Source organism: Halichoerus grypus, chromosome 1 (genome assembly GCF_964656455.1).
Source record: "Halichoerus grypus chromosome 1, mHalGry1.hap1.1, whole genome shotgun sequence".
NCBI lineage: Eukaryota > Metazoa > Chordata > Mammalia > Carnivora > Phocidae > Halichoerus > Halichoerus grypus.
In genome coordinates this window covers 91,305,190-91,323,635 of record NC_135712.1, presented here as the reverse complement: position 1 = coordinate 91,323,635, position 18,446 = coordinate 91,305,190, and the positions used below count along the sequence as shown (strand labels likewise).

Sequence of the window (18,446 nt, the reverse complement as noted above, 5' to 3'; positions counted from 1 at the left end):
GAATTATTTAATTTTTCTTGGGAATGTTTAGTTTTTAAGATAAGTAATTTTAGTCTAAAGTAGTTTTTTATATTTGACATAAACTTAATTTACTTCTAAAAGAAACACATGAACAATAATAACCTAATTCTTATAAGCTCAATTTTTCTCAGTGAGGATTTATTTGTTCAAAAATGCTTTTTTTTTTTTTTTAAAGATTTTATTTATTTATTTGAGAGAGAGAATGAGAGACAGAGAGCACAAGAGGGAAGAGGGTCAGAGGGAGAAGCAGACTCCCTGCTGAGCAGGGAGCCCGATGTGGGACTCGATCCCAGGACTCCAGGATCATGACCTGAGCTGAAGGCAGTCGCCTAACCAACTGAGCCACCCAGGCGCCCATCAAAGGGGCGCCTGGGTGGCTCAGTTGGTTGAGCATCCAATTCTTGATTTTGGCTCAGGTCGTGATCTCAGAGTTGTGAGATTGAGCCTCGCAGCAGGCTCTGCACTGGGAATGGAATGGAGTCTGCCTGGGATTCTCTCTCCCTCGCCCTCTGCACCCCCCCCTTTAAAAAAAACAAAAGCAACACATTTTGATAGTCCACTGTGTGCTCTGTTCTAAGTGCTGAGGAAACAGGAATGAACAAAATAAAGTCCCTGCCTTCATGGAGCTTACATTTAAATATGAGGAAAACAGAAAACAATCAAATACCGAGAATTGCAGATGGAGAAGTGAGATGGCAAACGGGCAGCAATCGACAGCAATCAGAAGGGGCTGAAGAAAGCCTGGTGCCTGGAAGGGTTGGGTCTCGTTTGGGCAGACAGTCTCTCCAGAAGGTGGGGCTCTCAACCTCCTGTCAACAGTGGGCCAGCTGTGAGAAAATCTGGGGGAGGAGCCTTCCACACAAGACACAAGATGTCGCCAGCCTCTCTAATGACACAAGATGCTGGTTCTAAAGTGACATGGCTACGCAGCCCATGTATGCCTACCAGAAATCATATTTATGTTGCCAATCTCTGAGATCTGGGGACACTGGTACTGACACCAACATCTTCTAGATGTTTAAATACAGGATCTATTGGAAAGTAGGAGAGGGTATTAAAAAAAATGGGGGATAAAAAAATGCCAATCACAAGAGAAACAATATTAAAACACACAGAGTACATCTTCAATGCTCCAAAGAATTGCTGGAACTGTTAGTGGGTCTCTCCAACAAAATATAGCCCTACCCCAGAGATTTTGTTGGAGAAGATGAAAGAAACTATAATTGAGTAGAAAAACATAATTTACACACAGGTATGTGACCGTTTAGAACCAATATGAACAATTCACTTTGAATTTTAAACATTCCTATAACATTGATATAAACTCAGCATAATAAACTCAAGTGTGAAATTATTAGATTTGCTTGTAATGTCAGGGTCAATTTGAAACCTTGCCTCCAGTGAAAGTGATACTTCTGTGGCTAAACTACTTCAAATCTAAATTCATTTGCACCAGGGTCATCCCTTTCTAATATGTGTACTAAAAGTCCCCAAATAGTCTCAGGGCCTGCCTCACTTTGGCAAAGATTCTAGCCAGTCCAAGAAAGGATTCCCCAATATGAGCAGCACATACTGGATCCAGACACAAAATGAATGTCATCAAGGTGGCCACTGACCAACCTCTCAATGATCAAAAGGCAGCTGGGGGACTTCGGTGGGCAGAAGATTTGGGCAGAGCTGTGGCTAGGGATCCGAGATACAGAGAGAGAGATAGGAACCAGAAAAGGAGACGAGAAGAAGTAAAAGAGGCACATTCCCAGATGGAGCCATTTTATTTCTAAACTTGAGTCGAAACAGATACAGACTTTCCTGCCTCCACTGTGGATTTTCATCTTATAAAATAGATTTGCTACCAAAATCCTTCATAAAATCTGCCTTCCTCTTGGCAGTGGGAAATAAGCAAAAGGTCAAAGGTTAAGAGGTCATGCATAAAATATCATAGCCAACAAGATAATTATACAATAGTCTCAAATTCTTCACAAATAAATGATAAAACGTTAAGACTAATTTACACTCCACGATATTCACAGCACTTCAATGTTTTTTTCTTCATATATTTATGTTCATATTTCACAAACAACAATACTACAAAAAGACTATCAACTTTTCCATAAAATAGGAAAACAAAACAAAGCCATCATACTATAAAATAAATCTGCGGAGCATAAACTTTTTAATATAAGAACAAAAATTGAAAGACAGCGAATTCACCCCAAGCTAGGATATCTTCACCATAAACTCTGTAGGCTTCCCAAAGGAGTCCTGAGCATTCAGATTTTTGGTTGGTTTAACCTGTCTTGTACCTACTGGTTTTTGTGTATCCTGATCCCAACTGTTATTATTCCAGGAAGAATTTCAAGAAAGAACTTCAAGCAAGGTCTGAGGTGGGATCCAGTGCAAGTCATTAGACAAATTATTCACACACATAAAAGCTTTAATGAAACTCAAGTGTTTCATTCGAAACAGTGGTTGACCCTTTTTCTTTCACTCCCTTCTCATCCAAGAGAACCCTTTAAAGATCTAGAATCATTTGTTGTCTGTAATTACTATAGCATTTGACTCATAATTCTGGGGGAAAATATGCCATTTTAAGAAACTCTTTGCGTGTATATTTTCCTTGCTTTCTAGAGGTAGATAAACTCAAACTAAGGCCCAGACATTGGTCCCTTCAAACGGTATTAAAAAAACCAATAGTATTAAACGAGGAGAGTAGCTGTCAAAGAGTAAGAACCAAAATCCTGGTTTTTTAGAAAAACAAAATCTTTGATGAGATTTGTGTCTATGTATATGAAAACATGACCTACAAAAAAAAACCCTAGAAAACAAACAAACAAACAAACAAAAAACCACTGGAGAAGAAGCCAATACAATTTTCCAGTCTGACAAAATGGTTGGAATTTACAGTTGGAAGAGACCTCGTAGATTAAGTAATTCAAATCACTGATTTTAGAGGGAAGGGGAAAAAGGCCCAGAAATGGTCAATGACTTGTCTCTGTCCATTAGCATGTTAATCTGCATGATTATTTTTTAGACATACACAGGCACACATGCATACACACATATTTTGTACATAAAATGCTACTGGCTTGTATAATAAATGAAAAATAAGGGTGCACATTTTCATTGATTTCATTGCGGAAGTGGGAAGTGCCCCCCTTTCAAACAAGCGAAAAGGTTTCACTTTCTCTCCACTCCATCCTGTCCACTGATGGATGGGCTGTATCATGACCTGCTGTTCTGCTCCCTTCTGCAACCCCTGCAAAGGGCAGGGGTGGGGGGGCGGGGGGAGCGTGGTCAGAATGGCAGGAAGGAGGGCAGGGGTACTCAACCCAGAACTGGAGTCCCTTGCAATTCTGAAGATGTTCCCACTGGCAGTGAAGGCTTTACATGAAGTCAAGGTTGGGCTATCGTAAATTCGAGACCAGGCTGGAAGGAGATAAAAAGAGGTGAAGGCACCAGGTGCAGATGTATGTGTCACCCAGGAGAATATGAGTTAGTGTTCCTCTGACCATAGAGGGCAGAAATGAGCAGTGTGTGTCTTACCTAAGTTACTGAACTATAAACTTGGACGACTTTCCCAGGTGTAGTCATAGTTTCTAATTATTGTAATTTGTGATTGCTTATGAACATCAAAATATTTAAGCCTAATGTGCAGTAGTATTAATAGCTACTTTACCTCTTTCCATAAAATTACATGTGGATATAATTCTAAGGTAGTTGTTTTAAAAAATATTATTTTTAATATTCGTTATAGACGTTATTCTGAAAAATCTTAAGTTTGCTGCATATATTAACATTAAATAACTTAAAAAATAAACAATACATTATATATACCAAAATAGCCCCATTTTAAAGCCATGTAAGTGAAAAAATTGAGTTTTTAAGAATAAACTAGACCCTCTAAAGGTATTTTTCATAATTTCAGTATTAAATGTATCTTCTTTTCTGACTATGCCAAATATATTACACACTGCTCTTGGTAATTTACATCAGAAATATTCATTATGAAAATAAATAGGTTGGTTCATTTGTCTATTTTACTTGTTCTGTAATGGAAAATTTATCCTACAGCTAAATGAATTTACTCTCAGAAGATCACCCCCACGGAGATAGCATAACCAAAAAACTTAACAATGTAACGATATCCAGTCCATGTGACTCTATATTTTCTAATAATAGTGGTAAAAAGTAACTTTCAAGTATCATTCTAATCCAACTGGACTTACAGATAGCTATCACATAAAATTAACGCTCTAAAGGAAGAAAGTTATTTGAGAAACTTGTCCTTGCTAGAACACCCTTGGTGAAATTCCCATAGGAAACAAAACCATCTATCCATAAAGAACAGAGGTCACTTGGTACCCAGCACCGACCTTTACGTGCACCCAAGTAACACTGCTCTGAATTTAAAGCAAACCCTAGCAAGTTGAAGAGCCCACATTTTCTTTACTCATTAAGGGTCACTATGTCATCCACAGCTGGAAGAATTTCTTCTAGAAAGAATTTCTTGATGAAGACAGAACCCAAAGCTATTTCAGCTCCTCGTCCTGCTCTCTGCAGCCGTGAGTACTGGTAGTAGTTTGGCTAAAACAAAAAGAACAGAGACACTAGCCCACTTTGAGAACCAGCTTCAGACATTTTGTATGGACGTTAGTCAAACACATTTCCAAAAATTAAATTAACATAAGGTATGCAAGGAATAGAGATTCCATCACTCAGAAGTCACAAGGGGAAATCAGTCAACTAAAAAGTGCATCTCTTTCCAAAGCAAGTGCAGGAGGTCAAGAGGGGCTCAAGCATTCTAGAAATGTTACTTGTTTACAGGTTTTGATCCAGCCACTTGATGTAACTATCCCTAGTCCGGATTCCCACTGAGAAGTTGGTGGGCCAGCGGGTGAAAATCATGCAGCCATGGAAACCATCCTCAAAGTGATCTAGGGTCACCCGCACACCTGCGCTCTCCAGACGCTTGGCGTACATGATCCCGTCGTCTCGTAGGACGTCATGCTCACACGTCAGAATATAGGTCTTCGGGAGATGCCGCAGGACTTCCTGCTCTGCGATGAGTGGGGCTGCCCGGGCATCCAGCAGCTGAGGGATCTCCTGCACAATCCTGGCATTGCCAGTGGTCTGCATGACAGGCTTGTAGTCCTTTGTGATGGAGGCAGGCAAGAGGGACGTCCAGTTTAGACGGGCCCTGAGGGCAACCGCCTCTTCCACATCGAGTGAAGTGTGGTTGTTAACTATCATTGCCTGGACAAAGTCATAGTTGCCTTGGAAGTAGTCTACCCAGTACTTCACCATAACATAACGGGGCAGGATTGGTGTGTTCACATTTTGCTGATAAGAGGGTGTGTTAAAATCTAAAGCTTGAAGAACCGGGTAAATTAAAGCTTGCACCTTGAGCTTGTTTTTGAGGTTGGCATCTTGAGTAAACTGGAGAAGAGGAAGCAAACACATTATTTCTTTTTGCATGGCTCATTTTACAGAAACCACACCTTATAAGGTAGCTTGATGCCTTACTTTGCATCAAGCAAAGGGTAAAAGTATGAAATTTCTACCAGCCATGGGATTAAGTAATGTAGTTTAAAAAATAAAACTTCCCTACCACTGACCACTACCACCACCCCAATCAAGCTGCTGGATATTTACTAAGAAAGATATGATATTTGAGTGGACCCTGCAGATGTATGTGATCTCTTAGGTCTTCAAACCCCCATGCACACTTTACTTGTCTCTATTCTTTGGCACTAGCACACCTTGCGGGGTAAGACGGATGGATAACGTGTGAACCTTATTTAGTTCAGTATTCTCTGCAAGGCCCCAAAAGGCAATGGCTTCCTGGAGAGAAACAAACTAGTCTGACCCTTCCAGAGGAGAGGGGTAGGAAAAGCTAAAGGAACAGACAATGGGACTCCAAAGTGTCTGAGAAAGACCTCGGGGTATCTCCTCTGATGAGCAGTTAGTATTCATACTGGGTGAGAGAGAATTTAAATGGTGCTGGCAACATGCCATCCATTCTCCTTAATGAGCATGCGCCCAAGAGTTCAAATGGGAACGTGAATGCATCCCCTACCTCCGCAGATCTCAAGTCCCCCAAACCCCCGCAAAATGCGAACATACTGCCTCATTTTAGACACTAGAACTGTGTCTAAAATGATACATATTTTCATGTAACCTCTGAGAGGCAGCTAACTAGGTCACTGTGTTTTATAGGCAACAAACAATCTTCAATGTCACTTTAGCCATATACAATTTTGTTTCACGTCAGAGTTTAGAACCCCATCCCCAGGGAAGATGTAACTGCTTTGTCAAAGCAAAAGGAAATGATCGGTTAATGGTACTATTGATACGTGCCAGGAATTGTATATACATCATTTCACTAAGTTCTGGCAACAGCCCTGCAATCAGATGGCATTATCCTCATTTTCCTGTGGCTTAGAGATGTTAAGGTGCTTGCCCAAAGCCCTATAGCTCTCAAAGCAGGGGGACTGGCTTCCATCCCAGTTCTCATTGTAAAGCCCATGATGCTCTCGCTCTGCTACCTCAGCACTTCCTTCTTACCACATTTGGACACAGGTACAGCAACCCCGCCAATACCAGAGAACAAAGTTCTTTACATACATGTAGCAAAGGAGAAGAAACCAAGGTGCACCACAGATAAAAAGGTAGATGCTATTTGAGAATACCAAAAGAAATTTGGAGGCGAGAAGACAGAGCTGGTGTTCTAAACTTATTTAATCCATCAGAGGAAGAAAATGTACTTATCTTTGAATTTATGCAGCTGCCCAAAATTCTGGGTGCTCTTAGACCTAGATAGTTTTCAAAGAATTTAACCAGGTAAGCTCAGATGAACTTGTGGGATAACTTTCGAAGTGGCTGACCCATTTTAATTTTTTTCGTCTGTATTTAAAAAAAAAAAACAAAACTCTGGGAAACGCTTTTTAACTTTTCCATTTACCTCAAAGTTCTAAGGAAGCAATCTTAGCAATTGGAATTTAAGCACAAAGACCCCCATTTTTCAGGTCCAACATGGACAAGAAGCCAGGGATACTTGATTTCCATGCATATCCTTGAACAGCAAGAGAGCCCTATAAAATATTAGCCCTTTTTTTCATATTAATCGTAATCAGGGCCTTTCCAAGGACTGAGAGATGACACTTCTTTCATTGACCCCTCTTCCTACTTCAAAAAGATCTGAGAGCTCTCCAAGTGCAGGCTTCTGAATAACTTGGCCCCCTACCGACCAGCCCACCTGCTACGCCTTTGCCATACGTGGTGGAGAATATTTGTCCATCTGTCTGCAGGAGGTTAGCCGGCGCCCTCCTACCTCCAGCACCGAAGGGCAGTATCTGTTACCTGCTGGCCCAGAGCAGCGGCCAAATTCCCACCAGCACTGTCACCAGAGATGCCAATTCTGTCTGGGTCAACCGAATACTTGTGTAAGACTTCCGGCTGCAGGAAATACTTCGTGGCACGCATAACATCGTGAATTTGTGCAGGAAAATAAACTTTTGGAACTAGCCTGTATCTGTGAAGACAAAAGTTGTATTCATTTAAGGACTTCACCAAGTCTTTATAGGCCATTTAAGGTTTAAGGGGAAACTGGCTCTTTTGACACAGAAATAAGCAAGTGAGGAATTAAAATAAATATAAAGGGGCGCCTGGCTGGCTCAGTCGGTAGAGCATACGACTCTTGATCTCAGGGTTGTGAGTTCGAGCCCCACATTGGGCACAAAGCTTACTTTAAAAAAATAATAATAATAAAATAAATATAAAAATGAACCATTCATTTTCTTTTTTTTTTTAAGATTTTATTTATTTATTTGTCAGAGAGAGAGAGAGCGCACAAGCAGGGGGAGTGGCAGGCAGAGGGAGAAGCAGACTCCTATCCGAGCAAGAACCCCGATGCGGGGCTCGATCCCAGGACCCTGGGATCATGACCTGAGCCGAAGGCAGACGCTTAACTGACTGAGCCACCCAGGCATCCTGAACCATTCATTTTCTTGCAAATCAAACACTTAGTTTAAGAATGTAATGCTTTTGTATTAGCAATAGTCCTCACCCCCCCCCCCTTTTTTTTTATTATCAGCCACCAAACAAAACAAACACCTAGACCACCACAATGGAAAAACAAAATTTCAAAGTTAAAGGTAGGTGTTGATTATTAAGATATGGGTAGAACCACAATAGATTTTGACATTTTATTTCTGGAAGTCAGTGTTCCAGTTCACAACACCGATGGATTAGAAGGTGACCTGGCAACATTAACCATTTCATTAGTCTCATGTTTAATGGCTCCATATGGTATCCTTCATGATTTACCTGAGACATATAGTAAAACTGTACTCCGATGAAGAGGTCATGCCAGTCTGACATGAAACCCAGGCAATGAATTCACTCCCTGGGAGGATGGAACTGAAAGGCTAGTTGCCAACCGGCAAAAAGGAAGCCAAGTCTGCCAGATGGCCAGGACAGGCCCTCTGGGACACTTCTGAGGCTTCTCCTATCACCCCACTTTGTAATATCAGAGTCCCTTTGGGACCCTACTCTGTATACTTTGTAGGATTCCTATGCCCTTAAGAGTTCCAAAGAACCTAGTTTTGTCAAACGCCCCACCCATAATATCATTTTACAAATCCGTATTTGCTGGTAGACTGGGCCTGGAGGATCCTCTCAATCTCCTCCTCCTTTCCTCCTTAATTCTCACTCATCCTTTAATCCTTATGCAAGGGTTTGGCCACCTCCAGGTAGAGTTCCTTGATTAAAACTCCACTCACTTTCAGGGCTGAGCTGGGTACCACTCCTTGATAATTCTACGTGCTGGGGTAGATTACTGTTCTTTCTGCCTCATCTTAAAATGATTTCTTTATGTATTTCCTCTAAAAAGTGTGTTCTCTGATATCAAGACTGTGTTTTATTCATCACTGTGTTCCCAGTATCCATCCATGTGCTAGGCACATATCATCCATCCAGTAAACCCTTTTTGAGAATTAACACCTTCCTTTTGCAGACAAAAGAAACGAGGCACCTACAAGTTACTTTATTTGTAAAATAAGTCAAGCACAGATAAAAACAAGGTGGGATAGAAACTAATTACTTAAACTCTAATAATATTAAGAACTCAGGTCTTTTAATTTCTATTTTATAATTAACATACTTATTCTCGGAAACTAATTTCTCCCCCATCTAAAATCCAACTAGTTAATTAAGTATCTTGACATTCAGTACAGATACAATCAAATGGACAAATATTTGTGAAATACTCCAAGAAGTAGTGAACATTGATCTGGTTACTCAAGAATGACTGCATTTTGAAAATTCTAAATGCAATAAAAAAATTCCCTTAGTGGTTGCCTTATAACGGACTAAATGATTTTTCTAACTTCTTTTTTATTTTTCCATCTGTGGATCAATTAATCATCCAAAATGTGTTTTTCTCCCGTTGAATCTCATTATGTCCTACAGCGCCTGCTATACTATTGGTTAATGAGTGAAAGGAGTAGGATTACACCATTTTTTCCACTAGATGGCGCCATCTCATAGGATTCCATTTACCCCCAGTTGTAGGACAAGATCTCAATTTTCAACTTCAGTTTCACCAAGCTGAAATTTTTTTTTTTTTTTTAAGAGAGAGGGAGAGAGAGGAGGGAGGGGCAGAGGGAGAGAGAGAGAGACAGAATCTTAAGCATGCTCCACGCCTAGCGTGGAGCCCTACACGAGGCTCCTCAATCTCACAACGCAAACATCACAACATGAGCAGAAATCAGGAGTCAGTAGCTCAACTAACTGAGCCATCTAGGCGCCCCTTACCAAGCTGATTTTTTTTTTTATTAAGATTTTATTTATTTATTTGAGAGAGAGAGACAGAGATAGGGACAGAGACAGTGAGAGAGAAAGCAGATCAGGGGAGAGATAAGATCCCCTGTAGGGAACCTGACCCAGGATCCTGGGATCATGACCTGAGCTGAAGGCAGCTGCTTAACCCACTGAGCCACCCAGGCACCCCCAAGCTGAACTCTTAATTCTTTCAATGAAATAAAAACAAATGCACTTCATGACTCAAGTTGTGACAATAAAGGCTATTTTGTCTTAGCAAGATTCCATATATCATGATAAACTGTTTTCCAGGTAGCCCAGGATGTCAGAACACATTCTACCAGTACACACACATGAATTGAATCTTCGGATGTTGTTTCCCTAAAGGTCTTTGTGACTTTGAATCAAGGGAAACTGGTAATCTAAAAAAAGCCTTGCTACTGCCTCAATCTTATCAGTTGATTAATAATTGGCTCAGATAACAAAGTAAGCAACGAGCAGGTCATAATAGAGTCTTCCTGGTACCCTTAAAGATCTGCTTCCTAATCCCTCCTATCTTTGTTTAAGCTGGAAACTTTCTCTAGTTTTATTCAATAAGAAGGGACACTATTTTCATAGATTGGAAAATAGAGTGAAATTATATACTTCTGAGGTCACCTAGTGTAAGATAAACCTTCAAAGTAACTTGAAATTGACCTGAGAAGTACAGCAAAAGTTCTGTAATATTTTTGGAGACACAGAAAACTCAGAGTCAGGAGAAAATTTATGAGTGCTAGAGCCAAAGATAAATAAATTTTACATATATATGTAAATATATATAATATATTTATATATATTTATTTATATACATATAAATATATTTACTTATATATAAACAAATATATTTATCTGATACTTTTGTTTAAAGATATGTTCCTGCAAAGTATGAAAAGAGGATTTGACTTTTTTAAATTTCAAAATTATAGATCTTGAGTTAAAGCACCTGCTGAATTTGTGGCAAATATGGTCTTAATTTGCCCAGCTCACTGCAGGGATAGATAACTCTGCAGAGCTGGCTTCTGCCTATCTGTTATTGCACACACCTCCTTCTAGCAAAATTTGGTTGTGAACCCAGGAATGAAGCTTAATCAATTTAATAAATGCGTACACTCTATAAATATTATCTTATTCCTGCTAGGTGAGGCACCCCCCCCCCCCGCCCCCTGCCAAGTACTCTGTAGATGTGTTTCACCCAAATCGCAGGGCAAACTTGTGGGTGTAATAATGAGAACGTGAGGCTCAAGGAGGGGTAACTTGTTTACAACAGCTCGTATGGGGCAAAGCTGTGTGGTGAATTCACCACTGACTTCAAAACCCACGTGTAACCCCTGCCTTAGAAAATATTCTCCTTGGGGCGCCTGAGTGGCTCAGTGTCGGCCTTTGGTGTCAGGTCATGATCCCAGGGTCCTGGCATCGAGCCCACATTGGGCTCCCTGGTCCGGGGGAAGCCTGCTTCTCCCTCTCCCTCTCCCCCTGCTTGTGTTCCCTCTCTCACTGTGTCTCTCTCTGTCAAATAAATAAATAAAATCTTTAAAAAAAAAAAAAGAAAGAAAGAAAATATTCTCCTTCTTCAGAAACCGACAGCCTTATAAATGTGTATGAGTACATGTGTTTTCTCAGTACCTCACCGGAGCAGTAAATTCTCAGAACTACAGATTTCTGGCATCCCAGAACGTGTCTCATGATTTCAGTGGTTTTGCAATATTCTCAAACAAACCACCTCCCACAGTGCCTGGCACATGGTACATCTTTAATAATATACTTTTCTTCCTTCCACACAAAATTTTAAAGATTTATTTTGTAGCTTTTACATATAAAATATGTCATATAGCACTTTCTGTGGTGAGACAAGTAATAAGCCATATGGCTTTAAAAACATAAAAAAAGAAATTGTTCCTAACCCACCCACTCCCCGGACACATCTCCAAGAACTCCACTTCTTGTATTCTAATGCATAGCTCAGAGTTTCTCAACTCTGTGTGCACCTTACGATAATCTTGGGAGCTTTACAAAAACACTGAGGTTTAAGCCCCTCTACAAAACATTCCAACGTATTTGATCTGGTGTGGAGTCTTGCATATCTGTATTTGAAGGGAAATTCCCCCCAATAATTCTGATGCACAGCCAAGGTTCAGAAATATCACTGAGTCCAGCCATACTGTCACTGTTGTCTGAGCAGTTTCCCTGTTCCCATTCCCAGTGCTTTGTTGTCTCCATCTTCTGCCCTTCCCCAGCAAGTCTTCATCCAATGTGCCTGTCCTGTAAGTCTCATCTCAAGTGCCGCTTCGCCGTGAAACCTTCCGGAGAGCCCAGCCAAAAGTCACTCTCCTTCCTCGGAGCCCTCAAAGTCTCTCCGACAATAGGTCACATCAAGGACATCTCTGTTTCCTCTAGTAGTAGATGGAAAGTCATAATTGCATACTAAAGACTTTGATGTCGGCCCCTGCGATAGTTTGACCATAGTCATTCAGCAAGGGAGAGCTGAGATTAGGGAAGGCTTGACCCACTGGGTAAGAATGACATTCAAAAGAACTGACAGAGGTCAGGATGCTTTGCCAAAATCCTAGGAGTGATTGAGCCTAGAACTGGGATCCACTGGGATCTGTTTAAACAATGTGATTCTCTGATGCACAGTTCACAATTGAAGACTTATCTAAGTACACCGTGGGGATCTCCCCAGGCTCTAAATGTGGATCTAAACTACCTCCTCCCATTCAGATGCAAATTTTGCCTATAACCTCAAAGGTAGATAAAGAGCCAGAGCACTCCCAGGTGGCTACAGAAGCCCAAGTAGGCTTGGTGCCTCCTCCTCCTGGCCTCCTCTCCTTGTGTGACTTCGGGAGCTAAACATTTTCTCTAGTCCAGGTGTGGCTGGAACTGGACTACACACCTGTGGGTCGCCTTGTAGTCATGGTGCGCTGCAGCTGCAACTCAGACTTGTTGTAAGAGCTCCCATTACCCCCCTAACCTCCCACACCCGCCGCTCCCCTGAAATTCTCGAAGACCTAAAACCACAAGAGAGAAACCAGTGGATTTTTCATGTTACTAGAAAACAGAGCCGGGAAGACATTAGATGAATATGTCTAAAGAGGAGAGATTCATTAGTCAATGACAGGGAAGAAAAGAAAACAAGCTACGTCTTAAAAGAAGCACAACATTAGCTTTCTCTAGTTTTAAATTATTTGTGATGCTGGACTTTAGATTTGCTGAAGTTGGCCTAGGCTGAGTGAAAGGAAAGTTTTTAGCAAATCTTTCCTTTCTTGGAGGAGAACGCTTAGGAATTTGGTCTGCCCACCTTCCAGGGCTGCCCAGGTAGGAGTGACGCATGAAGATTTCTAGGCTCGGGACTCAGAAGAACAGCAGGAAAAGGCACAGAGAGAAAGTCACAGCTAGGTCACCATTCACTCTGCTTTTCTGAGTACCTTATTCGTACAACTATTTACTGCGATGAGTGTTGTATTGGGCCTCCTAAAACCACTGTGATTTTGTCAGCTTGCACTCATCTAATTTTACGGATTAAAAACAACAGAAGCATAAAAATCCCATTGCTTATAACTCTGTTAGCAGCAAACTTAGATAGGTGCTCCAGCTTCTTTTCTGTCTACTTTAGCAACATTCTTTATAGCTCTGTAAAGTTTTAAGGGCTCTGTGCACAAGGCCACCTGACATTTGGTGGAATGGGACTAGGTCTCCATCTACATAGAGAGTTTGAGTGTAGTAAAGATTTAATTAAAAGCAAAACACAACTTAAAACAGTTTTCCATACCCAAAAAGCCACCTAAATGCCTTGTAGAATTTAATTATAGAATTAAGTAGATTTATTAAATAGAATTTAATAATATCCAACATGCCTACTTTGCTATTATCCTGCATTCTATCTTAAAAAAAAAAAAAAGAAAAGAAATTAAATCTTTCTTTTCTCTTATGTCTTATGGTTCCAGTACTGTGTCTTATTATATAAGCTACAGGTTAAAAGGTGCAATGTTTAGCTAACCTGCACTAAAATTTATGAAAATAGGTTTATGAATATAAAAATAGGACCTTCTTAGATTATATAAATGAGGATACATCCATGCATCTTGGGTAGTATAAGATGAACTTTTGCATTTATTTAACAAATACTTGTGCCATTAATATGTAAAAGCAGCATGGTGTTATAGAAGCAACTGAGCAGAGGCATGGCCTAGTTTTATAACTTGAGACCTTTATCTACCTTAGTTGCTGGGTCCCCAGAATTGTGCGTGAGCCAACACCAGCAACACGAATGGAGACATGCCAGCTCCCAGTACTGGCTTCGTGGGAGTGATTCCATTACTGGGGCTGACCCCAGCCCTTGCCTACCAGCTTCCTCAGGTTATAACCCTCCCCAGGGCCACACCACACAGGAACTAAGCCATGCCACCACCATCTAACTCCTGTGGGCCTCACGGATAAGGAGAAGTTGCCCCCAGACAGCTCCCTGCTAGAAGGTAGAATTCCAGGAGAACCAAGGGTCTATCATCCTCCTAAGGCTCTCAAGATCATCTGCTTTTCTTTCTTATTTTCCTTAGTCATCACCAGAAACCTCTCCATCTGTCTTCTCTCTTGTTTTGTTCCCTTAGGGCTCTCTGCTTCCTTCCCTTCCTCCAAGCCCTCTCATTACACCACTTTGGACTCTCATGACCAACTCATTTTGTCAAACTAGATTCTGCTCATTCTTAGGAGCTCAATGCAAACATTGCTTTCTTTAAGGGATGAATTTTCTGACCCTTCAAACTAGGTAAGATCTTACCTATTTGATGCCTCCTTACTACTTAGCCTTCTACTTCACATCACTTATCACAATGTAACATTACTTGTTCACTGTTTATTTTCTCACCTAGACTGTAAACTCCATGAGGGCAGGAATTATGTCTGTCTTACACTGTGATGTTAGCAGAGTGTAACATAGTAACTGGCACATAACAGAAGTTCAATAAATATTTCTGGAATAAAAGAAAGGGGAATGAGATGAGCACTGAGAAGAAATAACGTTCCCAAGGTAGACCTCTGAATATACTTTCCAAGAGAACCATGATCACGTGATGTTGGCTATGCATGGTTATGTGGCTCTTTGTGGGCTGGCTAGCCTAGATTCTAACCACTTTCACTCTTGATTTCTGCAAAGAGAGCTGTGAGCTCCAAACAGGTGCTGATAAATAAATTTGTAAGTTGGACCATTCCGTTCTATGGACTACAGCACTAATCCTCCAGACTTGTCTAGTGCTTTAGAGTATCTAAAGCCCTTTTAGCTCAGTTGTCCAAACCAATTCTCATGACAGTTCTCTGCAGTCATTAACCTAACTCAAAGCATGTTTACTTAGCATATATGTTCTAAGTCTTCAGCTCAGTGATGGAAACCAGAGGAAGGAAGATAGGATTTCTCTTCCCAGTAGCTCACATTCTAGACACACAGGAAGGATTCCTCAGCCCAGTTTGCACATGACATTAAATGATTTGCCTGAAGTCAGATGGTCATGGGTAATGGTCCTTGCCTACTGCTGTGGTGCCTCCCAGTGATAAACTTGTGGATACCGTACCACCGACATGGGGCAGAATGGAAAGTTAAGATGAAAGCAGTCCCTTCCATATTTAAAAGAGATCTTCTTAAAAACATCCCATCCATCCTTATATGTTGTGTAATAAGCCTAGACTTAAGAGAACACCTATTTTACTGGAGACAGATGCTCACAGGTGGAGATGGCCATCAAGGAAGAATTTAGACATGTTGCCCATTGTTTCCATTGAAGCCCGGGATGGTAAGGTCCTGTGTGGAGAATCCTCATGGTGCCAAGTAAAGCAGGTGCAGTTTCCCTCCTGTCCTCAGGCCTGTGAGGAGCCAGAGCTACACAGGAAACCACTGGAAGGCTGGTTCCGCAGCTCTGAGCTATAGGGCCTTGCTCCATAAGGGGGCCCAGCTACTTCAGCAGACTCTGCTTTCCCCTCGCCAGCTGCCCTGGCTAGATGCAAGCCTTCACTAGAAGGCTCCTGCATTTCAAAACTGCACCACGGGCCCTTCGGTGATCTGGGGGGCCTGTGGAGAGGCCAGAGCCAGCCAGGAGCTGTCCAGAGCTCTCTAGGAGGCAAATCTGCTCAAGAGGCAGGCGCCGCATTGCTCTGTGTGACTCTAAGTCTCATGTTCAAGGGTCATCGCTGCCCAAATGACTTGGGAAACCAGCCCTTCTGAGAGACTGCAGATGAAAGGATTCTCTTAGGTCTCAGATCTGAGGCAGGCACACAGAGGGGATAAGCCATGAACAGAAGAACAGCGGGCAGAGAGAGGCAGAGGGAAGAGGAGCTCTGGATAAGCTCGGAGTGTGGAAGGTGGTCAATGTGATCATAGCCCTGTCCCTTGGCATTATCAGCGTCCTTCAATACTGGCTGGATACTGGGTCAAAGAGTATAGGGGCCTCAGGATGTGGGCTTAATGCCTCACTCTATTTATATAACTGGCTAGCTCTGTGACCTCATTTCCTCATCTAAGAGAAAAATATAAAAATATTTATCTTGAATGATTTATATGAGAATTAAGAAAGACTCCTATTCAGGGCGCCTGGATGGCTCAGTCGTTAAGTGTCTGCCTTCGGCTCAGGTCATGATCCTAGGGTCCTGGAATCAAGCCCCGCATCAGGCTCCCTGCTCGGCGGGAAGCCTGCTTCTCCCTCTCCCGCTCCCCCTGCTTGTGTTCCCTCTCTAGCTGTCTCTCTCTCTGTCAAATAAATAAATAAAATCTTAAACAACAACAACAACAACAACAACAACAAAAAACAAAAAGAAAGACTCCTATTCATTTGTTCCATAAACATTGGTTGAATGCTCACCATCTGCCAGGGATGTTTCCAGGCGCCAGTGATTAACAATGAACAAAACAGGCCAAAATCCCCAAATTTTCTGTCTCCGCAGAACTTACTTCGTCTATTTCAACCCAGTACAATAAATACCTAATAAGTCAAATAGATGATCTCTCAGAGGTTGATGACAGTTTTGGAGAAAAATGAAACAGAGGAAAAGTGGGTTGCAATTTTAAATAGCAGGATCAAGGAAGGTCTTGCCGGAAGGATGATATTTGAACAAGGATCTGAAGGAGGAGAGACAATGTATGTAATAGCACCCATACAACACCTGCAGAAGAGGCAACAGGGTTTTGTATTATTGCCATCACCACAATTGTTATAATTCTTACTCATATTCTTCTTAATACGATTAGTAATGATGACGACAATAACTGCATTGACCGAGATTTGTTGAACACATTCTATTTACAAGGTCTGAGTTACAGAATGGAACTCCAGGGGATCACTTTTCCAACTCTGGATTGGTTTTAAAATTTTAAAAGGCAGTAAGCAAAATTATTTGCTGTAGATAACCGATTGCGTATTTTTCTTAGTTTCAGTTAATTCCTTTTCCAGAAGTTTGCAAAACTAAAATAAAAAGAGAATTCAAGGTGCTATAAAGGTAGTTCAAGAAATTGCTAATTGTATCAGAAATCATTTTGTGTGACCTTGGGCAAACCCCTTCATCTTTTGTGTATTTTGTGTATTTTGCACTGTATTTTCCTGCTTGTAAAATAAAGTAAGTAGATGGTTATCTAAGATCCCTTCCTAAAAACTATTTTTTCTATGACTAGTATTTTTCTTTTTTTTTTTTAAGATTTTATTTATTTATTTGAGAGAGAGAGCGAGAGCGCATGAGCAGGGGGAGGGGCAGAGCGAGAAGCAGACTCCCCACTGAGCAGGGAGCCTGATTCAGGACTCGATCCCAGGACTCTGGGATCATGACCTGAGCTGAAGGCAGACACTTAACCAACTCAGCCACCCAGGTGCCCCGTATTTTTCTTTTCAAGAAAGAGTATGCGCAGGGAGGCGGCGGGGGTGGGGGGTGGGTGCCGGGGTAGGCAGAGGGAGAGAGAGAGAGATCTTAAGCAGGCTCCATGCCCAGCGCACTTAACCCACTAAGTGACTCAAAGCCACTCAGGTGCCCTCTATAACTAGTATTAATTACTTACTCAATGGAGACAATGACAGCATTCAGTTCTTCAGCCATTGCTGTACACAGTTCATCATAATACCGGATTTCTAAAAGAGACAAAGGAACAATCAGTATTAAACAAGTTACTTAATACTGTCAATTCTTAAATTCTGCTCATTGTGGATTACTTTTAGACTTGGGCTTAAGATATTAATAATAAAACTAATAAAAAGCAAATGTGAACATATGTCTTATTTATAGGGTTACATATACAGATGTAAAGATTAAATCTGGTTTCTGATAAAATGTAATTAGTATAAAATAACAGGAAATTCACATTAGATTACCCTTGAATGTGTTTTTAACTAACTGGACATGTATTTCATAATAGACTATATGAAATGCACCAAATTAATTCTGATTTTGTAGCTCTTCAAACGTACGCCTTTCCAAAAATCACAGCAAATAAACAGTTTCCTCCTTGGAGGAAATTTTTGTTTTAATACCTTCATTTGCTGCAATTCAATTGCATTCTTCCAATTTGAAGAACAGCAAATTCTGTTAAAGCCAACACATAAAAA

At 41.1% G+C, this 18,446-nt stretch overlaps 1 protein-coding gene across 4 annotated transcripts in view; it reads right to left on the bottom strand.

Annotated features, from left to right (window-relative positions):
* Positions 1–1,774: 1,774 nt before the first annotated feature.
* The window catches only part of NCEH1 (neutral cholesterol ester hydrolase 1), a 45,213-nt gene continuing 28,541 nt past the window's right edge, over positions 1,775–18,446 (bottom strand). For all 4 annotated transcript variants that reach the window (XM_078069179.1, XM_036075650.2, XM_078069191.1 and 1 more), the window contains 3 exons: positions 17,903–17,972; positions 7,381–7,552; positions 1,775–5,457 (listed from right to left, as the gene is read on the bottom strand). In XM_078069179.1, the coding sequence (XP_077925305.1) occupies positions 4,840–5,457; positions 7,381–7,552; positions 17,903–17,972 (860 nt within the window). In that variant the 3' untranslated portion in view covers positions 1,775–4,839. The remainder of the gene's footprint in view (positions 5,458–7,380; positions 7,553–17,902; positions 17,973–18,446) is intronic.